This window comes from Drosophila obscura, unplaced genomic scaffold, assembly GCF_018151105.1.
Source record: "Drosophila obscura isolate BZ-5 IFL unplaced genomic scaffold, ASM1815110v1 contig_187, whole genome shotgun sequence".
In the NCBI taxonomy this organism is placed as follows: Eukaryota; Metazoa; Arthropoda; class Insecta; order Diptera; family Drosophilidae; genus Drosophila; species Drosophila obscura.
Window position 1 is genome coordinate 697,232 of NW_024542775.1, and position 24,911 is coordinate 722,142.

Genomic DNA, 24,911 nt, shown 5'->3' on the forward strand with positions numbered 1-24,911 from the left:
GTTAAAGTAATTCAGTGGGTTATGAATGAGAAACTACTTACATTTTCTTGGCTTTGTGATGATGGTCTTGCTGGTGTCAGACGGTTCACCGGGCCCGGCCGCATTGACGGCTTTGACCCGGAACTCATACTCGCAGTTTTCATTGAGGTTGGGCACTGTCGCCTTGCATTCGTCCCCGAAGGCTGGAGCAGTTACCTCAGCTCCCTTGATCCACTTGTCGGTGCCCTTTTCGCGTTTTTCAACGACGTAGCTGGTGACGGGTGAGCCACCATCGTTGAGCGGTGGGCGCCATACCAAGTCTACGTGATCCTTATCCCAGTCCACTGCCTCTGGAGTGCCGGGCTTGCCAGGCTCGTCAAATGGATTCTTCGCAATAATAGATTGCTCCCCAAGCAGTGGCTCGGACTCGCCCTCAGTATTTACAGCAAGCACCCGGAACTTGTACTCGTGTCCAGGCTCCAAGTTATTCAGCTCAGCGAAGGGCTCCTTGAAGCGACCAGATGGCATCCAGCGTCCAGTCTCCACGTCCATTTTCTCCACCACATAGTGCTCTATGGGCAGACCACCATCATCAAGCGGAGCATTCCACTTCAGTTTGCAGCCCTCCTTGTGCACATCAGTCACGCGCAGTGGCCCCTCTGGAGCACCGGGCTTGTCCAGCACAGTGACCTCAAATGAAGCTTCGTCGTGGCCAGACTCGTTCTCGGCTTTAATCGTGTATTTTCCCGTATGTAATCGCTTGGCAAACGGCACAGCCAGCTTGGTCCGATACGACTCCATGTCAATATTGTAGTCGCTGTCGTCGTTCTCCAGGCGAGCCTTATTATGGAACCAGGTCTTGGTCGCTGGTGGCTCTCCGGATACCTTGATGTCGTACCGAATGTGTTGGCCTGCTTTAATGGTGATGTCCTTGATATTGGTTCTGTCAATTTTGGGTGGAGCAAATCGATCCTTTGCGGTCATTTGGTCCGACGGCTCAGAAGGTTTGCTTTGGCCTGCCTTGTTGACGGCTTTAACTCTGAATTGGTATTTGTTGCCTTCGATGAGGTCATTTACGCGTGCCTTGCAGTCGGGCGTATTTGTTTCCAGCACCTTTTGCCACTTGCCGGTATTGTTGTCCTTCTTTTCTACAATGTAGCCAGTGACTGGGGCCCCGCCATCATCGTCTGGTGCCCTCCACTTAAGATCGCAATGGTTGGAAGACCAGTCGGCGATCTGAGGCTTGCCGGGGGTGTCAGCTGCGTCAAATGGATTTTTAGCTGTGGTCGGTGTGTCTGTTACTAGGGGCTCCGACTCCCCTTCACTATTGACAGCTTTCACGCGGAAAAGGTACTCCTTGCCTTCTGTAAGGCCTGAGACGTCGGCTTCTGGCGATTTGGTTGTGAGCACTGGCACCCATCGGCCTGTCTCCGTGTCCATGCGTTCAACAACATAATGCTCAATGGGCTCCCCTCCATCATCTTCGGGCTTGTCCCATTTCAGGTGAACGCTCTCGGCAGTTACGTCGGAGACGGCTAAAGGACCCTTCGGCTTGCTGGGCTTGCACAGCACCTCCAGCTCCACTTCAACTGTGTCGGTGCCCGAGTCGTTTTTGGCTGTCACAACGTACGTTCCGCGATCAGCCCGCCGCACCTTTGGCATAATAAAGGTGGTCTTGTATTCCTCGTTTTCGATTTTGATTGTGTCGCCAGATTTGACTTCCGCTCCATTGTATGTCCATGTAATTTTGGCGGGGGGCTCTGCCTTCACTGCAGCGTCCATGTGCAACATTTGTCCGCTGCGCATGATTTTCTTTTGCAGGTTCTTTCGATCGATATGCGGCTTCAGGAAGCGCGGCTTGGCCACCACGGATTTGGATACATCACTGGGGTCGCTCGGTCCCGCCCTGTTGACTGCCACAATGCGAAACTCGTACTCGTGGCCCTCTTCAACGCCCGTCACGGTGCCCTGTGTCTTGTCACCAGGAACTGTGCCGGCATCTACCCAAGCCCGTCCCGACTTGTCCCGCATTTGAATAATGTATTTCTGGATTGGCGCGCCGCCGTCGCTCTTGGGCGCGTCCCAGGCCAAGTCCACAAAATCTTTGTCCCAGTTAGTGGGCTCTGGCCTGCCGGGCTTGTCTGGCTCGTCGAACGGGTTCTTGGCAATAATCGGCTTTTCCGTTTCCAAGTCCTCAGACTCTCCTTCCTTATTGACAGCCCTAACGCGGAACTTGTATGGCTTTCCTTCGTGAAGGCCAATCACCTTCGCCTCGGGCTCTGTGCTCTTTCCGCAGGGCAGCCACTGGCCAGTGTGCGGATCGAGCTTCTCTATCTCATAGTAGTCAATCGGCGCACCGCCGTCATCCTCCGGCTTCTCCCATTTGAGCTTGCAACTGTGCTTGGTTATATCGTTGACTTGCAAGGGACCCTTCGGCTTTCCTGGCTTGCCCAGCACCGTCACCTCCAGCTCAGCTTCATCCTCGCCGACCTCGTTGGAAGCTTTAACTGTGTACTTTCCGCTTTGTGGTCGCTTGGCGCGCATCACAAAGAACTTGGTGTTGTAGTCAATGTTATCAATCTTGACGCCCTCCTCGTCGCTGACCAACGGAGCTCCATTGAAGAGCCACTCCACCTTCGGCGCGGGCTCTCCCTTCACGTTGATGTCTAAGCTGATCGATAGGCCAGCCTTCACAATTACAGGTTTCAGATTTGTGCGGTCAATGTGCGGTTTCACTGTTTCGCAAATATAGAGAATTAGAGATAAGATTGGATTAGATTAGATTAGATATAGATTACTATCTACAGTGCATATGCGTGAGAGACTGCAAAAACTTACAGAATCGGGGTTTGGCTGTATGCCAATTGGTTTGCTCAGATGGATCGGATGGGCCGGCTTTGTTGACGGCACGAACACGGAACTTGTACTGCTGCCCCTCTTCCAATTTCTTAACGACGCCCTTGCAAATCGGACCATCTGTTTCGAGGGCCTTAACAAACTCTCCAGAGTCCTTGTCCATAACTTCCACTATGTAGCCAGTAATGGGAGAGCCTCCATCTCGAATTGGGCGCTCCCATTTTAGCTTAACGTGATGCTCATCCCAGTCCTCGAGCTCCGGTAGTCCAGGTGGGGCTGACACATCGTATGGATTCTTTGCAGTGATAGCCGAGTCGGTTTCAAGCGGTTCAGACTCGCCCTCTTCATTCACTGCCTTCACTCTGAACTGATATCGGTGGTTTGGATCTAAGCCCTTTATGTCAATATCTGTCTTCTCAGGATCCACCGATCCAGCCGGCACCCATTTGCCCGTTGCGGTATCCATCTTTTCCACCACATAGCCTGTAATGGGTACGCCCCCGTCGTCTTTGGGCTTCTTCCATTTAAGTTTGCAGCCTTCCTTATGAATGTCTGAGACCTCCAAGGGGCCTTCGGGCCTAGAGGGCTTGTCCAGGACTATTACCTCCACCTCAGCCTCGTCGACGCCGTTTACGTTCTCAGCACGCAGCTTATACACGCCGCTCTCTTTGCGAGATGTATCCAATAGGGTGAGCTTAGTATTATAGTCTTCGTTGTCCAGCCGCACTTGACCGCTGGGAGTCAAGTCCTTCTCCTTGAAGATCCATGTCAGAGCAGGTGCTGGCTCCCCCTTGACATCCACATCGAACTTAACTGCTTGGCCCGCTCGAACCTTGATGGGCTTCATTTTCTCGCGGTTAATGGATGGCTTGACTAGAAATTACACATTACAAATAAATATAAATGGGTGCATGGCATGGAATATCAAAGTGTGTCTGTCTATCAATGAATAAAATAAAGCTGTTTGTGCGAAGACAACACATTGTGTGCCTTTGGCTTAACATTAGCGTAGTTGGGAGACAGATATTTTGAAGCTGTGCAACAGAGTTAGTTTTCCAATTTTGGTCGCAGCTGTAAAAAGCGTCTTACGGTTCCTTGGCTTGGCCAAATGGGGCTCTGTTGCCTCGCTGGGCTCGCTGGGACCAGCTTTGTTGATCGCTCGAACACGGAACTGATACACATTGCCTTCGGTGAGGCCTTCGACGGTTGCTTCAGGTGCGGGTGTCTTAAAGAATGCACAAAATAATCAAAATAATCATGAAATCGTTAGAATGCTGTCAATTATAGTTAGCTTAATAGGATGCATATTGTGGCTCTGGTTCTGGGTCTGGGTCTGGTTCTAGTGCCAATCATATTACTTACATTGGTGGTGAGTACTTCATCCCAAATGGGGGAGAACTTATCTTTCTTCTCGATCACGTAGCCAACAATCGGAGCACCGCCGTCGTCTTTGGGGGGCTCCCACTTCAACTTGACCATGTGCTCGTTGTAGTCATCGATTTTGGGGGTACCTGGCTTGCTGGCAGCATCGTATGGGTTCTTTGCCAAAATGCTGCCATCGGTCTCCAGGGGTTCCGATTCCCCTTCCTCATTAATGGCCTTGACCCGAAACTGATACTCATGGCCTTCTTGAAGACCCTTGACATCAAATTCGGTATCATTGCCAGAGGTTCGACCCACAGGTACCCAACGGCCCTGCTTCTTATCGAACTTTTCCACTTGGTAGGCCGTGATGGGTTTGCCACCATCGTCCTCAGGTTTCTTCCATTTGAGCTTGCAACTGTCTTTAGTGACGTCCTTCACGTCCAATGGGCCCTTTGGCTTGCCCGGCGGACCAAGAATGTTCACTTCAACTGTGGCCTCATCCTCGCCGTGCTCATTGACGGCACGGATCTTGTAGATGCCAGTATGCTTTCTGAGTGTGTCAATAATGGAAATTTTCGTGTTGTAGGGTATGTTTTTAATTTCGCTATTGCTGGGCAGTTCCGTTGGCTTGAGCTCGGTGTCGTTTTGGTACCATGTTATTGTTGGCGCAGGTTCACCGCGAACATTGACATCATACTTGATGGGTTTGCCCGCACGAACCAGCAAGGGCTTCAGGTTGGTTCGATCGATGCGCGGTTTCACTGGAACAAGGAACAAAGAACGAAGCACAAATGGATTATTCATAGCCGTCAATGGGTGATACATTGACTTACATTTTTTATACTTCACAATCTGCGGCACACTGGCGTCTGATGGTGGGGACGGTCCGGCTTTGTTAACAGCCACAATACGGAACTGGTATTCTCCATACTCCTGGAGACCGGCGACTGTAGCTTCCAATTGGTCCCCTGGTATTTCCAGAGCCTTCTCCCACTCGGGCTTATTTTTATCTTTCTTTTCAATTATGTATTTCTGGATTGGGGCACCTCCATCATTGTTTGGCGGAGTCCACTTGAGGCTTACACTCTGATTGTCATAGTCGGTAACCACGGGAGTGCCCGGCTTGTTGGGCTCGTCGAAGGGATCTTTTGCCACGACGCCGACCAAAGTGGTCAGCGGCTCGGATTCACCTTCTTCGTTGACAGCAGAAACGCGGAACATATACTCTGACCCGGGATTCAGCCCAGTTACATCGAAGCTGGGGGGCTCTTTTTCACCTGGCGATCGCCCAACCCGGACCCATTTGCCCGTGGCTGTGTCCATTTTCTCCACCACGTACTCCTTGATGGGAACTCCTCCATCGTCCTCTGGCTTCTTCCACTGCAGTGTGCAGCCCGTTGCTGTCACGTCACTAACGGCGAGCGGTCCCTTCGGAGAGCTCGGCTTTCCTAGCACAACCAATTCAACGGTCTCGCGGTCCACGCCATTGCGATTTTCTGCTTTCAGAGTGTAGAAGCCACTGTCCTTGCGCAGTGCATTGCTGATGACGAAGTCTGTGTGATAGTCGACATTTTCTATCTTGATCCGATCCCCATTCGTCAGCGGGATATCGTCCCTCCAGCTCCAGTGCAGCTCGGGCACCGGCTCTCCACTGACGTCCACTGCCCACTTATGGGTGCGCCCACTCTTGACAGTTACGCGCTTGAACGTAGACCTATCAATCTTCGGCTTGACTGTAGTTGAACGGAGATACAGATACGTTCGCAGCGAGTATTAGTTTCATTTCCACTGCACAACATTAGAGGGATGCTTACACACTCGTACTATGAGGCATTGCAGTTAAAGCGTTGTCAGTGAAGCTGGTGCGGTTTGCTGTGCGATTGCTATGATTGCTATGATCTGCCATCTGATTTGATCTTCCAGTGCGGGAAATGTACAATGTTCAAAGGAAGCTTTGCCGCTAGCTAGCGCTAGCTACTGAGTAGCCCACTCACTAACTATTAGTCTTAAATTTTCCTAGAAGTGCCCTAATCATACATCAAAAGCTGCCTGTGGGATGTCTCCAAGGGCGTAGGGCGTACCCTACCCTACCCTACCCTACCCTACCCTACCCTACCCTACCCTACCCTACCCTACCCAGGTGGGATCCAGGGGGAGGGGTCAGCTGCCTCGACCCTGCCTCGAGGTTACTCTGTTTCTGTGAATGTTAGTTCTCGCTTACTCCCTCCCTAACTTGGCAAAAGCTAAATGGACAAAAGCGAATTAGATTATGATTACGATGCTTAAAACGGGTCGGGTATGAATGGCATGTAATTGTGTGAGCTGGAAGCAAAATACGTTAATTAAGGGCATATGGGCACATATGCAGTACATTTGTGTAAATATGTTTCTGCTTGCTGAATGTTAAGCCAAAGCTGGAACTGTGGATCAGAGTGTGCTTCAGGGGGATTGGGTAAGTATCTAGTCTAAGGCATACGGACGGAAAGGCATGACTTACGGTTTCTGTGCTTGCAAAGGTGATTGTCAGTGGGCTGCGATGGCTCGGAGGGACCAGCCTTGTTCACTGCACGAACTCTGAACTGGTAGACCATTTTCTCCTTGAGGCCCTCCACCTGGCATTCCGGAGTGGAGTCTTCAGTTTTCGCCACCTCGCACCATGTGGGTGAGAACTTGTCTTTGATTTCGACGACATAGTGAGTGATGGGTCGGCCACCATCAGATGGGGGTCTCTTCCATTTGAGCAATACGCTCTTGTTGTCGTAGTCATCGATAACCGGCTGGCTGGGAGGACTCGGCGGGTCGTACGGATTCTTGGCCTCGATCGCGTCGCTTGTCTCGAGGGGCTCTGACTCGCCTTCCTTATTAATGGCTTTGACGCGGAACTTATATTTCTTGTTGGGAGTGAGTCCCTTGAAGTCAAAGGAGGTCTCGTCTGGCCCCACTTCGCCAGCAGGTATCCAGCGTCCTGTCTCTTCGTCCATCCGTTCCAATGCATAGCCCGTGATCTCACAGCCACCGTCGTCTTGGGGACGCTTCCATTTCATTTTGATATGGTTAGCCCTAACCTCGTCCGGCTCAAAGGGACCTCCCGGGGCCAGTGGTCGGTCCAGAACTATAACTTGGGCCTCGGACTCAATAGTGCCGGAGCTGTTTGTCAGCACCAGTTTGTATTTTCCTGTATCCTTGCGCACGGACTTCTTGATGGTAATTGAGGAATTTCTTTCCAGCTGCTCAAGGCAAATTCGCTGATTGTCGAACTTGAGGCTGTCAGTTTCCTTTAGCCAGCTCGCTGTTGGCTCCGGCTCACCATCGTACTTGATGTCAAAGCGAACGGTTTGCCCTTTCTTCACAGTTATGTTCTTGAGACCATCCCCCACCAGGAACGGCTTGACGAAACGGCACTTGGCAATTATGGATTTAGTCTTGTCGCTGGGCTCACCAGGTCCTGCCCGATTAACAGCACGGACTCGGAATTCGTACTGTTGACCCTCCTTGAGGCCATCCACGGTTGCGGCTCTGGCATCGCCGTCTACCTCCTTGCCGGCAACCCAATCGTTTGAGAACTTTTCCTTATACTCGACAATGTACGCAGTGATGGGGTCGCCACCATCGCTGTCTGGTGCCTCCCACTTGAGATCAGCATGATCCCTATCCCAGTCGGTGAGATCCACTGCCTTGGGCTTCCCAGGCTCGTCCCATGGATCCTTTGCGAGTATGGTGTTCTTGAATGTGGCTGGGTCTGACGGGCCAATCTTGTTTACAGCACGAATCCGGAATCTGTACTGCTTCTTTGGAACCAAGTCATCGATCTTCTTTTTGCACGGTTCACCAGGTAACACTTCAGCGACAGGCTCCCAACCTTGCTTCTTACTCAAGTCCTGCCGTTCGATCACATATTTTGATATTGGAGTGCCCCCATCATCTTCGGGTGGCGAGAAGTTCACAACACACGACGTCTGATACACATCAGTAACATCGACATTCAGCGGTGGCTGCGGCACGTCCTGGCAGGTGATTTGCACGTCCTTCGTGTCTTCACCTTGACCATTGGAAATCTTAATTTGGTACGGCCCTGACAGGTCCCTGGAAGGCTTCTTAATCTTGAACGTGACTTTGTCATCGGTCACAGCGACTTCCACATCCTTTACAGGCAAGGGCTTACCGTCCTTGAACAATTTTGCCTCCACTGGGGATTGCTTTGTACCGCTGACTACATTGTGGCGAGGGAAGAAATAATAAGATACAAGTTGTTTTAGAGTTCAGTCCTGGCTTAAGCAATTAAAACACAAAACGAAACAACATAAAACAAAACAAAACAAAACAAGAGAAGAGAACCAGTAAGGAACACGGTCGTTGTGATATGCTAGTTGACCAATTAATGTCATGAAAACAGACAAACGGACAAACGGACAGCTCCTCATCCGGATGATGAATATTCACACAGAATATTTATAGCCTCTTCGAGGCGCTATGCCCTAGAGCCTGGACGGATATATATACACAAAGGATCTATGCACAAAGGCGGTGTGCTGTGCCCAATGGCTCCACTAGAACGGATCAACTCGACCCAAGTGAAATATATACTCGTAAGCGTCACATCAGAGGGGACAGGGTAATGTCAGCCTACCTTTGAATGGTACTTCTACGACTACAGGGGCACTAATGGGTCCGGCAAACTCATCCGGGCAGTCAATGTTCGGTCTGCTCTCTCCCTTTCGCACAGACAGCTTGCACTTGGAAGTGAGTTGTCCAGATTCGCAGGTGATTTCGCCCTCATCGGACAGGTCCAGGCCATTAAAAATGAGCTGATGCTTGCCGCCACCTAAATTCTTGATCTCAATGTGTTCGCTGGGTACTATTGGTTCCCCGTTGAATTTCCAGTCGCAGGGCGCCGTCTGGTCCTGCAGCTCCACATCGAGCACTAGCTTCTCCCGTTCCACGGCATCCGTGTCCTTAAGTTTCTTATTGAAACGATTTTGGTCTGGAATAGAAAACGGCAACACAATAAGCATGGCCGCACAGATACGAGTAAGTATACGTATACGTATACGTATATGTATAGTGATTTTCGCACACAAGTGCACCTACAATTAATAATGATTTCCGCCTCGGTCTTGTCCGCATTCGTAGTACATTTGAATTGGCCGGCATCAGTGACTTTGCAGTCCTTGATGACTAACTTGCGCTTCCGGCCGTCCTTTACTATTTGCATGCGCTTGTCGGGCTTTATTTCCTCATCGTTGCGGAACCATTGGACGTCTCCTTGAGCATCGTCGATTTCACAGGCCAGTGTCACGGTATCCTTCTCGATGCACTGCTGAGATTTCAAAACCTTGACAAACTTGTAGGGGTACTCGACGACCTTCAGAGTGCACTCAGTCTTGTCGGGCTGCTTGTCCAACTGGCACCGGTATTGGCCAGAGTCCTCCAGTAGCGAGTCTTTGATGATAAACTTGAGGTTGCCGTTTATGTCCTTGGATATTAGGAAGCGAGGATCATCCGACTCGATCTTCGTGTTGTCCTTGAACCAATGCACATTGGCCATGCTGCTGCTGACAGAACACTCCAGAGTGGTTTCATGCTGTGTGAAGCCCTCTTGTTTCTTCTTGAGGGGCTTCGTGAACGTGTATGTGGGATCGGCTTCTTCGACATTCAAGAAGGCCGTGCTGGAAACACCTCCAATTTCGATCGTGTACTTTCCAGTGTCTTCCACTTTTGGCTGCGTGATTATCAGCTGGTACGTGTCATTTTCCTGCTTGAACTTAAACTTGCTGCCCGTAAACACCTCCTACAATTTGGGGGAACATTTGGGGTCATTGCATTTTGTTTCATTTTATTGCAGTTTATTGCAGTGTTGCAATGCTGCAGCTTGGACTGGCGTTGTCGTTGTCGTTTTCATACTTACATCCTTGCGGAACAGCCACTTCGGCTTGCAGTTGGGTTTGCTGAACCTGGCCTCAAACACAACTTTTTTATCCTTTCCCTCCTTTGCAAACTGGTCAATCAATGGACTAAGGAACGACTCCACCTTCTGTGCTCATACATCGCGAGGTTTGTGTTGTCAAAAATGGGTAAAGTTTTGTAAATTTGATATACGATTACTAAGCGCTCTTTTGTTGTTTTCCATTTATTGTTTATTGGATTAATGCAAATAATGTACACACACACACACACATGTCTGCATGACTGCATCTACATATGTGTCCTTGTGTGTGTCATTATTTTGATTAGTTAGCTTATATCCAAGTCATGCTTACGCCAAATCAAATGCTCAAAAAACAAAAACAAAATATTTCTGTTTTATCAGTCATAAGAGCATAAGCATCTGATAAGCTATGTCAGTATTATGATACTGCGTATCGTATCGTATCGTATCGTATCGTATCGTATCGGATTGCATGCAACAATACGTATACGGATACCAACCCAACACACTGCACAAGGATAAGTATTAGCCTGCCCAATCAATAGGTAAATATACGCAAGTACATACATATGTACATACAAAGGAGTGTACATATGTATTGTACGTACCAAAATCACAGAAATTACAAAATTAAATCATTGCAAAAAAAAAAAAAACCCCGGCTTGATTTTACCTAATGATTGGATGTCATATTTAAGCGCATTATGCAATTAGTCGGGTTCATGTACATGTAATGTACTTGGCAGAGTTGTTCAACGTTCAACGTTTTGGCGCCTCTTCGTACCAAGTAGGCTTAGTAGGGATGATTTATGGATACTTATCGTATATCGAATTTGTAGTTAGACTGGCTGGTCCCTCTGTCAGTTGGTCTTATTATATAGTGTGTATGTGTATGTGTATGTGTATGTGTGTGTGTGTGTGTATGCTTAGCAGGTGTAGCATGTCTGCTGCAAGTGCGTAGAGTGGAATATTTCAGGCCAGGACACATATGCAACTGCACATGTACTGTACACATACATACATATGTACATATGTATCCAGCGAAGCAAAATACAAATGGCTAGTGCCGAAACACACGTATTTCCAATATATTGGAAAGCTCGTACATACAGATGTGTGTATGTATTTCAAAAAATTCTTCCATTGCTTCCATTGCTAACTGTTGGCATTGGCTTCACTTCACCAAAAAAACTTGTCACAGCCGCATGGGGGGAGTGGGGGCGGTTCCGTTCTGCCGAACACACAAGAGACGGTAAAAAGACACAAAATTCACATACACGAGTGTACATGTACACATATACATATGTATATGTATCCATACGCATAGGCATGGTGTGCAGGGAAATGCGTTGATTCGTAGAGTAGAACGGACTGCGCTCCAAAAAAGTCCTCAAAAACCAACAATCGGTTGTCTCACCTCTGCAACGCTAGGCAATATGAGTGGTTATAATCACGATAACAGTTTATTTCGGGTATTAGAACTAGAATAGTGACAGGCGCACCTCCTCTCGTCGAAACGGATGCAGCGTCGGCCAATCGGGGATCAGCTCAGCTAGCGATGGCCTACGTGATCCTGGCCCCTATATTGCAGTTGTGATAATCAGAGGGTACATACATATTATGTAGTCTTATTAACCTTCGAATGTACTGTACATATACGGGTATAGCCCATGTCACATGTCACATGTCACATGGCACACATACAAGACATTGCACCCTTGGAATGGTGCATACATACATACATACATACATATGTATACATACAAGTGTGTATCGAAACTTAAACTGGTTCGAGAACGAATACTAAGTTATGTGATTGAGTGATAATTGGAGCTGGAGCTGGAGCAAGTCGATGCGTTCATTCGGTTCACTGGGGTTTAGTAAATTCAACTCAAGCTAGGCTGGCGCAATCGCAAAGCCCCGAGCTGGCACAAAGATTCAGTCCCGTTATGTGCAACACGAGTACGAAGAAACTCGCTCGGAATTCTACATCTTTCGGGGGGCTTGGCTCATTTTGATGTGCTCAATCAAGGTGCCAACTCGGGACGAAGTTCATTCAGTCATTCATTCATTCAGTCATTCATTGCTAGTGCCATATGTATGTATTGTATGCATATGCACATGCATATGCATATGCACATGCATATGCACATGTATTTGTATTTGTATTTGTATTAATACAGTTCGGGTTATACAGTCCGCTCGCTCCTTACCCTTTCAACTTTTTTAAGGGCTGGCAATGGTTTTTCGGTCTCTTTGAGATCACCCCAATTGGGGTCCTGTTCATCTTTGTCCCATTTTTGATAACGACGTTTTTTGAGCATGGCGCGGAAGTCCATGCCACTTGAATCGGACACATATAGCTGCATCTCGGCCGAATCCTCTCCATGGATATTGGACACCACAACCCTGTACTTGCTCTCGTCATTGGGCTTGCACTTACGCATACACAAAGTGATTGTGTTTGTTTGCCCATCCGTGAGAAACTTGTACCGACCGCCCTCAAGGATTTCAGTGACACCCTTGTAAAATTTGAATGTGGGTGCCGGACTGCCCTCGACGCCCACCGTGAGGTACGCGGTCGAGTCTATAAAATGAGACAGATGGAGACGAAACAAACAAATACAAACGGTTAGTCAGATTCAGTTCAGCATTGCAGTACACCTAGACACATAGACAGGTACACAAGTACACAAGTACAAGTAGACAAGCTACGAGGGCTGGATATAGATAGATATAGATATAGTCTGCCTTCGAGCGGAATCAGTACTCACCTTCGACCACAGAGTATGACTCTTGGACGTCCACAATAGAGGGAGGACCGCCATCGCCGACATCGCGCAGTGGGGTGGATGGCTTGTTAATAAGATCTTCTAGGTCTTGGACGCTGGGACGGCGAACATCGATCGAGGGTCGTCTCCGCTGTTAGCCACAAACATTTGGGGAAACATTTGGACAGTAGACGAAGACATACGAGTACGTACATATAAATGAGAGAGTCAGTTGTTAGATTCACAATTCGACGATGTTAGAACAAAATCTGGATAACATTCAAGACTTCACGTCCAACTTAAAACTGTCCAGAGCATGAAATAAAATACGTGTGGTGGATGTAATTTCTGTTGTCAAAGTTCCGATTATAACAATGTACATAAAGTCAAAATCAAAATGCATACTGCGGGACAGGGCAAGGATGGGTATACCAACTGCCAAACTGCCAAAGTAACATTAATCTACAATCTACAATCTATAATTCTACACTCTACAATCATTCTGCAAAGTACATACGGAATGATTCTACATTAACAAGGAATAAAACTCGAATTTGGGTTAACTACGTACATACATATGGTAAATGGTGATGGTATATGGTAAATGGTAAATGCAAAATGGAATTACATACATAATTGATGCTTGCGCTGATTTTAAGCTATTTTATGAAGGTATATCAAGGTATCAAATATATTAGGCAAACGAAATACGCAATTGCGACTTGCAACGTAATTGCACAGAGTTATGTGATTTTAAATAAATAAGTAGCCAAACGACCGGCATTAATGACATGTGGATAGCCCAATAAGAAGCCGAGATGACCTATGTGACCTACATATGTGACCTATGTGACCTTTGTACATGGTGTGTGGATCTTCAGCCCGTTCAACGGCAGAGCAGGCTACCAGCTCACCTACTGCAGTAGATAAGGATTCGCATGTACATACTAGTACATATCCCCCAGATATCTCACAGGTCTCACCGATATGATTGCGCCTGCAGAGAGGCAACTGACATTCATTCCCTCGTACATTCCATGTACTAATACCGACAAATACTGGTAAAGTGTTCTTCTGCTTTCAGTGTGGATATGTACATCTGTAGTTTTCGGAAGAACTATGCAGAGGGGGAGCTCATCACAGTCCAGTTTAGAAGCACAGCCGTGGCGTGGCGCGTCGGGCGGCAAAGTTAAAAGACAGAGCCCACGACCACGTCCAGTAGTACAAAGTACACACTCCAATGGAACTTTGAAAGGCCAACTCGAACAGGAGGAGACTCTCCCAAGTCTCCCAAGTCACTCTAGCTACAGGACTGCGATGAACTGTGTGTTTTGATGGCCGTTCGACTAGCCCAGCCCAGCCCAGCCGAGCCCAGCCGAGCCCAGCCGAGCCGAGCCCACGCCGGCTTGTGCTTGAATTTGAAACTATGGGTATTTACAAGGTTCGAGTGCGGAGTGCTGCAAACATACGTCCTTCTACGTACAGATATGTACAAACGTTAAAACTGTCATTCAGGCAAGCGAACACACAATAAAAGAAGAGTATATGAATGTGTGATCATTTGACCACAATTTTAAGACCTGTTTGGTGTCCCCCATTTCGCCGGGCCGCTGTTGCTTTTGCTAACACGATCGAGAAAAATAAAAGTGTTGAATTAAAGACAAAGACATTAAACGGAAATCAAAACAAAACAAAACAAAACAAAAAGATGATAGCATTTAATCGTTGGTAAATATTTCACTGCACAGTGCACAGTGCACACTTCACTCATAACACATAGCACAATATACATACATATGTGTTCTTGTCTCAAACATACATATGTATATTATCCCTTTGTACGTGTCAGATGTAAAGGATGTAATGGACATATTTTCGAGGACATTCTTTTCACCTAGAAAAGGGGGACGTGGTTGGGGACTTACAATAGACTTACAGCACTTAAATCAGTAGCAGTAGAATCAGTGGCAATGCAGTAGTAGGTCGCATGCACCGAGCTCTGCTCCCAGACACAGGCTGGAGAGGATCAACTACAATCGACTACTGTTAATATCAATATCAATATCATGGGTGGGTGGGTGCAATTAGTTATTCAGACGACAGATCTCGGGCTTAGCGTTGGTTCCAAGTGTGCCCGGAACTTAGTACCGACTGGGTGTCTGGCCTGGTCTGGTGTGGTCTGGCTATACTTAAGGGTAACAAGTACTCGAAGCTCCCGTTCCCACCCCACACAGCTGTTCGTACAGGTGCAGCTTGCGGTGGTGTGGGGGTGTGGGGGTGTGGGTGCGTGGAGTGCGGGTATAAAATACTACTCAAATGCATGTATGTATGTATGGCTGGATCTCATGGAATTGAAGTAAGTTTATTCGAGTATCCAGTGAATGTTTTAACAAAAACTACGATGTGTGTGTGGTGTGTGTGTGTGTCAGTTTGTGCATGTGTATGGTGAGTTTCTTTGTTATGAAGGTGTGTGTGTGTGTGTGTGTGTGTGCTGTGTTGAGGTGGAATGCAGTTCACCAAAAGTTAAAATGGAATGCGACCAAGACTACTTATGGAAAAATAAAGCGCAGCTAAGTCTCACCTGTCCTTCACCGACCTCGCCTGGCCTCAACAACTGTAATATTACGAGTACGTTTGAATTGTATTATAATGCTAAACAACATACATACATACATATGTATGCACATATATGTACATATGGACATACTACATACATATGTAATATCTATCATTGAATCGATTCGACTGGTCTGCTACCAGTTTTAATGTATGTTTATATGTGTGTGTGTGTGTGTGTGTGTGTGTGTGTGTTTGTGTGTTTGTGTGTGTGTGCTATAAAATTCAGTGGAATGATGGATAGTATTACGGATATATTAGGGATGGGATGGGATGGATGTCCTAGGATATTACTATTACTACCCCTCATAGTAGACTGCATTTGGGGGACTTTCAGTTCCCACTTACATCGCTTACGTCTCTAACATCTCTTAAATATCTATTATTTGGATTGTGGAAATCTTTACGGAATCTAAAGTGGACGAGCTTGACAATACAAATTTAATTGCACCTCTAATACTTATCAATGCGCCATTTCAAACGAACTGGGCTGCTGGATCTATGCCGCTGCCTTTTCACACGCGACGACACTGTTAATTGAACAATACACTTCAGTTGAATATACCGCTATGAATCCGAACTGTACGGAACTGATATGTGTACTGTATATTCATATTCATAGCAGGGCCCACAAAGTACCTTTGGGGCTGCATCGTTCAATTCAATGGAAACAGCCAGCTCATACGCTCGAAAATATGAGTGCCACCGCCTCATGCATACATAAATACATACATATGTACATATATAGAATATATAATTCATAGTGGGCAGAATTTTAATTTATATGTACATACAGTGGCCACTCGGACATCGAACATAACCGGCGGCGCAAATTATAAATATATAATTATAATAACTATAGCCCATACCCATATGGGTAACTTAGATCTGTACATATGTACGTACATACATATGGGGGTATGTTTCTTGATATTTGATTTTCATGATTCGTTTTGGATTCGTTTGGCAGGAACTTTACTGTACTATATTAATAGGAGGATACATATGTTTGCCACATCTAGGGATATACATATGTTCTATTTTTAATCTATGCAAGTTTATTCGCTGAGTCTTTTTAAACATTTTTTATTGCTTGGGACACAGCGAGGGAGAATCCGACACGATATAATTAGACGTGTTGGAAGGCCATCCCATCCCAGCCCGTGTAGGCAGCCAGAGAATATCAAAGCAGAATTATTATTTTTATTTTTATTTTAATCTGAAAGCGAATATACGAGGACGCATATGGCTATATGTATGTGCATATGCATGTGCATAGAGAATGTTTCATGGCCACTGGCCAGGTCGCTTCAACACACACACACACACACACACACACATATACATATACATATACATATACATATACATATACATATGTATATGCGAAATTTCGAAACTGAAAACAGTCCTCTATGAACCTGCTTAGACTTGCTGTTTGTTCCATGCGCCATGTCCATGCCCATGGCCATGGTCAGAATCGTTCTCTAGGGTCGATGCTGATGTTTACCCCGGAACTGACCCATGGCCCAACTATAGCCTGCAAAAGCTACTGGGTCATACACTTAAAGGTACCCCTTCGAATACCTGTCGCAGCTGTGCGCAGCTGATGCGCTATTTGCTGATTCTATTTCTATTTCTTTTTAGGAATCGACGTGAGCTAAAGGCACCACAAATGGGAAATTGGATAATTCCCAAAGGAACTTGGCTGTGAGATCGCTTTCGATGTGCAGCCAGCTGATAACTTTGGCTTATTGTGTTAAGAAATTGGGAAAAATGTCGGAGGTCTTACCCGTGCGTCCAATACTTCTCCGGGCCGAAGTTTCTTCTGCGGTTTTTCGTTTTTGTTTGTTTGTTTGTTTGTTTGTTGATTGAGTGTTGAGTTGAGTGTTGAGTGTTGAGGGGGGATTGGCGGTGTAGTATGTGTGTACGAGTGTTGTTGTTGAGTGCAAAAAGGGTATGCGATGCGTTGGAAGATTGTTTGTTTGTTTGTTGGTTGGTTGGTTTGTTTGTTTGTTGGTTTGTTTGTTGGTTTGTTTTGGTTGGTTTTGATTGTTGATTTTGTTGAAGAACATTTGTGTGTTGGTTTGTTATTGAATGGAGTTTTTTGGTTTACAGGTTCATTGCGGGTTGATTGGTGTTTAGTTTGAGGACAGTTTGCATGTTTGGTATTGGTAGATACATGGAAGGGAACATAGGAAATACATATATAAATTAGCAACTTTCAATTGATCACTGATCACTGATCCCTGATCACTGATCACTAATCACTAATCACTAATCACTATTCCACAAAGTTAAGAACAGTTAATCGAGAAGCAATGTGCACATATAGATCTGTAGGTTTCCCATTGCATACTTACGAGTTGTACACTGAACAGCCAAAGCTGCATACATTCAATACATAAATCATAAATACACATAGGATTAGAACAGAACTGGAACTGGAAGCTCTCAGGCACTTGGGCGTTTGGTTTCGGAGTCCCTCACATTGCACACAGAACCCTTGAGCAGTTCGGCTTGTGAACCCAAATGGAATTATGCAAATACTAGATGAAGTCCAGCCGTTAAAACAGCCCTTAAAATTCATGTTGATTTGATTTGATAAGCGTACGGGCACTATGTATACATTTACAGCACAGCGTTCCTCGCTCAGCGATCTTACTCGTACATACTACGTATGTATATTCATGTATATATACAGCAGATAGGAAAACAACAGACAGGCCTGGATTTATAAACTTATAAGCAAACATACATACATACATATGTAAGTATCTATATCTATATATCTATATCTATATCTATAGATAAAGCTCTATTTAATTGGAATGAATTAATTTTAATTGACATTTATTTGTTTCTGGGGGTGCGTGTGCTTGTGCTTGTTCTTGTGCCTACGAGTAGCCTTGAAAAAGATACTATACTTCACGTATCGATGCGATCATCGATCATCGATCATCGATCATGTCGACATCGATATCGATATGTAGTATAGTGAAAGGTGGATGTGGGATGGATGTGACCATTGGAGATGTATTTATGTGTATACGATACCATACGTATATGTGGACGTGAAATTTACCTCGTCATTGATGATTAGTGATGGTCGACGACCCGTGTCGGCCGGAGGGATAAGAGAGCCGCGTCGACTTGGTGGCTCTGGTGCTAGGGATGGCCGCTTCTCCCGTATCACCTCGATCTTTGGTGGATCACCAGGTGCTGGTGGCTGCATTCTGGGCACCTTTGGCCTTTCCTCCTATTTCAAATGATGGATAAAGTGAGTGAATATATTGCATAGTATATGGCTCATAGTATGTATCCTTTGCGTAGATGGCATTGCTTAGAAAATAGTTTTGATTGTTACACTTGGCGGGAACGACAGATTAGCTGATTAGCTGATTAGCTGATTAGCAGAGTGGCTGATTTGGTTGGAGGAATCATTAGTTTACCGCAGTTATCGTTAAGTTGAAGGACGCCATTTTCGATTGTTTGCGACGAGCTCGTTCTTTGGGAGCGGAGCGGAGCGCATTGTGTGTTGAGTTAACTTTACAGCTAACAAGTTGGCACTTGTCTTGAATCACTCAAAATTCGAAAATTAAAAGCGTGACAATTTCAAATATTTGAACCGTTTGGCAAGAGCGACAAGCGGAGACAGACATCGAACAGATTAAATTAAATATGCTCACACTTTTGACAAAAGATGTTTCAACACATTAAATATATAAATATAAATATAAATATGTATAAGGTATATTTATACATGCATAATAGCATAACATACCATGTATTTAATGCATATATCTATATATTTGATATATTTGTACAAATATGTGGGCATGTTCGTTCATATTTTCATTTGTGCTAAGCCCCCTGCCCATCGTTGTGATACTTAGCCCAGCGGCTACTATCCAACCTTAATACTCTGCTTTATATGCGTGTGTATGTGCATATCGGACATAGTACATATGCACGAACAAATGAACACAATCACTCTTAACCGAACTCAACAAACGCAAAACTCAAATCAAATATTATACAAGCAAAGATAACAAGCAAAGACAAAGACAAAGATAATTATAATATCACGGGTGGAATGACTTGACATGACTCTCCAAGATGGACGGACAGTCCGTTTACAGTCCGTTCGAGGGGTTATATTTATGGTAATTGATGCGATTTTCATAGCTGACGTTTCCATGCTTACCTCGGGGGGCTCCACTGGCAATTGTACTTCTGGAGGCCTAATGTCCGGGGTGATAATGGCTGGTGCGGGTTTCTCTGGTTTAGTTTTATCAATTTCAACGGGTTCATATTTTTCTAGGCTGGGACGCTCATAGTCATCCAAAACGGCTAGAGCCTCGGGCTTTTTCAATTCGGATATTTTAGCCTTGGATGCTTTTGTGGGACTAAACTGCTCCATTGCATTAGCCTTTGACCGTTAACAAAATTAATAATAATAACAAAATGAACAAAATTAACAAAATGGTGGAGGTATTAAGGTGGATATAAGGAGGAGTGTACGTATAAGTAGGAGTGAGCGATATAAAGAGAGAGAGAGAGAGAGAGAGAGACAGATAGAGAGAAAGAGAGATAATAACAGATGAGAGGATAGCGAGCGAGCGAAAGAGAAGTTTGAAAGGTCAGAGTGAAATACAGAGGAATAAAAAAGATCTTCAGCAGCTCAGTTGATCTGATCTGGTCTGGTCTGATCTGATCTGATCGGATCTGAGTGAACAGACAACAGATAACTGAACGTGAAAAACAAACAGTTTCAAAGTCGAAGAATCAGGTGAAAATCAGCGGAAAGTAGAAGGATAACAGGAGAGCGACAGCGGGAGCGCGCGCACTGGCTGTGGGCCCATGCAGCGACATGGACAGGTGCGCCACATTGTTACCTTGGTTAATTGTTTGGCTTGCTGCGGGGCAGCTTGCTCGTCAGCTTCCTTTATTACTGGTTTCAAGACCACGCCAAGGAATGATTCGTTCTGAATTGGTTCCTTGGTCATCATGGTTCTGATAGAGGATCGACGTCGCTGCTTTATAATATCTATCACAGATGGTCTACCGACGGCCTGCTAGTACATACATAGGTGTATTCCCATTTAATAGTGCTTTTTGTCATTGGAAATTGGTATGTTGGGGCGTTGCCTTGTCCTACACGTACATACGTATACATACGTACATACGTATACATACATGCGTACAATCTCCAATTACAATAATAGATCAAATACATACATACATACATACATACATACATACATCCATACATACATAGTTTGTGCATTAGGGCGGGTCAACTTTTGGTCGGAATCGGAATCGGAATCCGAATCGGAATCGGAATCTACGAAGAATCCCAAGAAGCATGAAGATTCTGGGCTGCAGTATTTTTGTTTAGTATTTTAAGGTATTTTTGGGATATTCCGTAGATAGCGATTATCGCGTTTTTTGTCGCATACCACTTGGCCCGCCCTCATATGCATGCTCAAAGGATCTCACCGCAATGCTCCCCAGTAGCATTGCATGATCGAGTTCTTTTCATTGGTAAATAAGATGAAAGGTGAGCATATGTATGTACGTACATACGTACATATGTACGTAAGTAGTTTCGGTTGGTGGAGATCTACATATTGCCTGCATTCGACTTACCTCAGGAAGTTTTTCACTTGCAGCCTTTGGTTTTTCCTTCTGTAGTGGTGGGTCCCGAGTGGAGTGGTTGGGGTTGGGGTTGGCGTTGGCGTTGGGGTTGTGGTGTGGGGGAATGGTAACAAAAACAAGATGCAGGGTCGCGGAATTAGTTCCCATGTAAATATGTACACATGTGGAATGTCATACATGCGTGGGTCCAGCATGTGCTCAATGTACGGCGAGTCTTACCTCTGGTTCGATTATGACCGGCTTGAGTGTGGCCCCATCCCGACTGTCCTCGTCATCGGGCAGTTTACCTTTGCCAATTTTGAGGCGCTTCGGCTCTTCCGCAGGGCTCTCTACAACTTCCGCCTTCTGTACGCATGGACGACACATTCAACAATAAAACGGGTATTTAACATCGAGAAACACGATGTACACATATGTACGTGTACGACGTACGTACTATATCCTATATATACATATATGTATGTAGGTCTTAAGATTGGTCTTACCTTTGGCATGCCATTCTTCTGAGCGGGTAGCTCTGCTTCCTTCTTGGCCGTTTCCAACACGGGCTTTTCCATTTTGTTTGGAATATCCAACTCACGGGCAAAGTCCGATGGGCTGAAATCGGATTTTTCGTACTTCTCTAGCACTGGACGCTCGTAGTCTGGAATATCTGGTAGTTCTGCGTAACTTTTCTTGGCTTTTGGCTTTGCCTTGGCTTTCGGCTTTGCCGCCTCCGGTTTCAGTTCCTCCTTTGGCTGTGCAATGGATGCCTTGCGCAGCTTTGGCAGCACTTCAGCCGGCTTTTGCTCCTCAATAGTCTAACCGAAACACCAAGATGAGCAGCACACAGCAAAATACGTAACACAAGACATTGGACGAAACATTAATTAGAGGAGGAAATACGGGAATTCAAGGCGCTGATTATTGACATTTAGGATCCGTGGATAGAATATACTCGGACACACTCGTATGCAGTACATACTTTTCGTTAAATCAGTCGAGATAAGAGTTAAATAGCGCAGTTCATAGGCAGTTAATAAGCAGCACAGATTGAGAAATTCGCACCAAAGTGATCTGATGGAGCCTGCAAAAAGAGAGCTAGCAACCAAACAGTTGGCTCCCGCGTCAAATAGATCTCCGCACCATAAAATCAGAGGAGAGCGTACATATTCGTACCTCTTATTCTCTGGTTGGTACGCCAGAGAAAATCTGACGGCAGAATAACAATAAACTTAACAAGCTGCAGCTTAAGACTTCTTCTCTAATGCCCGCGACACTTGGCAAATACTTATGTATGCAAATATGTACATATGTATGCATGTGTGCATACATACACAAGCAATTAGTTGCAAAGAAAAAATGTAGCACACTTTCAGGCTGTCGAAAATAAATTGATTGGTTAATATTTGCACACAACACATTCTAATTGAAAGGAAAATGGCTTCAGATTAGAAAGATGGACAGCACACGGATGCAAAGAATAGAATAGAATAGAGTAGAGTAGAATAGAGTAGAATAGTATGTAACTATTTTAAAGTCGGAGGTGAGTAGCTTAGATAGAGTGAGTACTGGAGTGCTCGACGTCGCTCACCTTTGGGGTCACCTTTCGTTTTTCTGCTGGTTTCAGTTTGGGAATCTCTTCCTTTAAAGCTTGTGGATTTTTGTTAGCGTCTAGTTTTTTACTGTCAGTCTGCTGCAGGGAATATACGTATTTTCTTATAGGTTTAAGTATGTACAAATGTGTTGGGATTGGGCTAGGGATATACTCTAGCTGGATTTTCGTACGCTAGACCGGATCCCTGGTTTTGAGATCTTCAACTATTTCTGTTCGTGAGTATATACATATACATATGTATGTATGTATATATATATATATATACCCGAGTACTTACCTCTAGGGCCTTCTTGTCGATTACCGATGAGCGCCTGGATTCCGTCCGAGACTCTTCCACCTTTGTGTTATCAATAAAACACGGAAACAAAAAACGGGCGGGGAAAATATAGCAGATACATACATATGTAGTTCGCAAAGAAAATGCTTGATTGAGTGCAACCTACCGCCAGGGAAGATCTCCGCGAAGACACTTTGGTGTCTTCCACTGAGGTTTCCTCATGAGTTTTGATTATCGATTGGCGACGTACCTCGGATGTGGCCTCCTCCTTGATGGATACAACACTTGCCTGATCAACATCAACATCAACATCAAACACATACATTGTGGTACATTGTGGCACATTATGGTACATTGAACATTGCGGCACATTGCGGCACATTGCGGCACATTGTGGCATATAACATGCAAGAGAAGACAAATCAAATACATAAGTGAATATTAATGTCTGGATTGCTATATACACATCTACGCATAGTACATAGTATAACGTAGTTCTTAAAGAGAGAATAAGACTAAGAGGACATGGCCATCCATACCTTTCGCTCCACCTTCTTGAGGGCGATCTGTTCCGTTGACTGTTGCTGTGGGTAAAAGATATGTAGAGGCATGAGAGGCATTTTCAGTTTCTTTAGATTTTGTATGCAAAAATTAAATAATAAAAAGACAAACAACTAGCACAACATATTTACATGCATACACATACACATACACACTCATACCCACACATACGAGTGTGTACACAAAGCTTGGGCTGTTCTGTTTAAATTTGATGTGTGGTGTGGTGTGGTGTTGTGTTGTGTTTCAATGGAAGATGGCGCTTTCGGGCTGGCCTAAAATTGTCTAGAAATGCGGAAATGCTCGAGGGAGCGAAAACGGAAGCTGTTCAACATTACCTCTTCGGCGAGTGCTTTACTGTCACGGTCACTCTCGGGAACAGGATCAGGGGTCGAAATGGGTTCCTCTTTTCTCGCCTTCGCTTTTGGTGGTTCGGACTGAGGTTTCTTGGCTTTTCCTTTTTCTCCGGCGCTCTTCTTTTTCTGTTCCTCCACTACGGGTTTCTCATCTACGGCGCTTGGCTCAGGCTTTTCCGATGGAGTACCATTTTTCATTTCCCCGAGCTCGTCTTCTTTCGGCTTCTTTTGTTTTTGTTTCTCATCGAGCGACTTCGCTTGGGTTTCGTCTTTTTTTACAACATCGGGTTTCTTTGCCGGCTCAGCCTCAGCTGCACCTGGTTGCACTTTTTCCGTTTTCTTCACGGCTTCACGGTCTTCTATTTGCGTTGGTGGCTCCTCTAATGGATCTTCTTTAGAGTGTTCTATTTCTGCGGATTCCACAGGTTCTTCGGGAGCATTTTTATCCTTTTTCTCTGCAACTGTAATTTTCTTTTTGTCAGCCTCAACAACCTTCTGAAGCTGTTCCTTTTGCTTTTGCTTTTCCTTTTCTTCCTTTTCTTCCTTTTCTTCTTTTTCTTCTTTTTCTTCAGCAACCTTTTGTTCCTCTTCCTTCATTTTTAGTATGTTTTGTTTAGTGAGTGTGAGTTTGTTTGTGTGTATTGCAATCGCGTTGTTAATGACAAGAAAGGAAACCCAGGGACACAAATTAGCATAAACAAAATTGATTAAATACAAACATGTTACATGTACTTATACCTAAGGACCTTAGGTATACCTCAAGGCAAGCCTCAAGGCAAGCCTCAAGGCGAGTTCGAGAGTTCAGAGATACGTTGTCTGATCACAAGCCAGAAGAGAGAAAGATCACTGCAGAAACATGCTACATTCTCAAATAATGTGTGCATCAAAGGTTGCATAAGTTCTTATAGCTATACACGGTGAAGAGAGTGTCGCTAGGCGGAAAAAATAG

The 24,911-nt window shown here is 45.3% G+C and overlaps 1 protein-coding gene across 6 annotated transcripts in view; it reads right to left on the reverse strand.

Moving 5' to 3' along the window:
* The window catches only part of LOC111070845 (twitchin), a 52,319-nt gene that overhangs the window by 16,267 nt on the left and 11,141 nt on the right, over positions 1 to 24,911 (reverse strand). For 3 of the 6 annotated variants that reach the window (XM_022361814.2, XM_022361812.2, XM_022361816.2), the window contains 24 exons: positions 23,945 to 24,553; positions 23,588 to 23,632; positions 23,215 to 23,337; positions 23,049 to 23,108; positions 22,748 to 22,849; positions 21,660 to 21,974; positions 21,394 to 21,519; positions 21,166 to 21,204; positions 20,412 to 20,591; positions 19,721 to 19,945; positions 18,599 to 18,772; positions 17,306 to 17,341; positions 15,479 to 15,511; positions 12,901 to 13,048; positions 12,340 to 12,713; positions 10,106 to 10,231; positions 9,289 to 9,988; positions 8,828 to 9,181; positions 6,698 to 8,410; positions 5,034 to 5,933; positions 4,198 to 4,961; positions 3,925 to 4,060; positions 2,818 to 3,708; positions 42 to 2,714 (listed from right to left, as the gene is read on the reverse strand). In XM_022361814.2, the coding sequence (XP_022217506.2) occupies positions 42 to 2,714; positions 2,818 to 3,708; positions 3,925 to 4,060; positions 4,198 to 4,961; positions 5,034 to 5,933; positions 6,698 to 8,410; positions 8,828 to 9,181; positions 9,289 to 9,988; positions 10,106 to 10,231; positions 12,340 to 12,713; positions 12,901 to 13,048; positions 15,479 to 15,511; positions 17,306 to 17,341; positions 18,599 to 18,772; positions 19,721 to 19,945; positions 20,412 to 20,591; positions 21,166 to 21,204; positions 21,394 to 21,519; positions 21,660 to 21,974; positions 22,748 to 22,849; positions 23,049 to 23,108; positions 23,215 to 23,337; positions 23,588 to 23,632; positions 23,945 to 24,553 (10,846 nt within the window). The remainder of the gene's footprint in view (positions 1 to 41; positions 2,715 to 2,817; positions 3,709 to 3,924; positions 4,061 to 4,197; positions 4,962 to 5,033; positions 5,934 to 6,697; positions 8,411 to 8,827; positions 9,182 to 9,288; positions 9,989 to 10,105; positions 10,232 to 12,339; positions 12,714 to 12,900; positions 13,049 to 15,478; positions 15,512 to 17,305; positions 17,342 to 18,598; positions 18,773 to 19,720; positions 19,946 to 20,411; positions 20,592 to 21,165; positions 21,205 to 21,393; positions 21,520 to 21,659; positions 21,975 to 22,747; positions 22,850 to 23,048; positions 23,109 to 23,214; positions 23,338 to 23,587; positions 23,633 to 23,944; positions 24,554 to 24,911) is intronic. The other 3 variants (XM_022361813.2, XM_022361817.2, XM_022361815.2) reach the window with 2 other exon arrangements.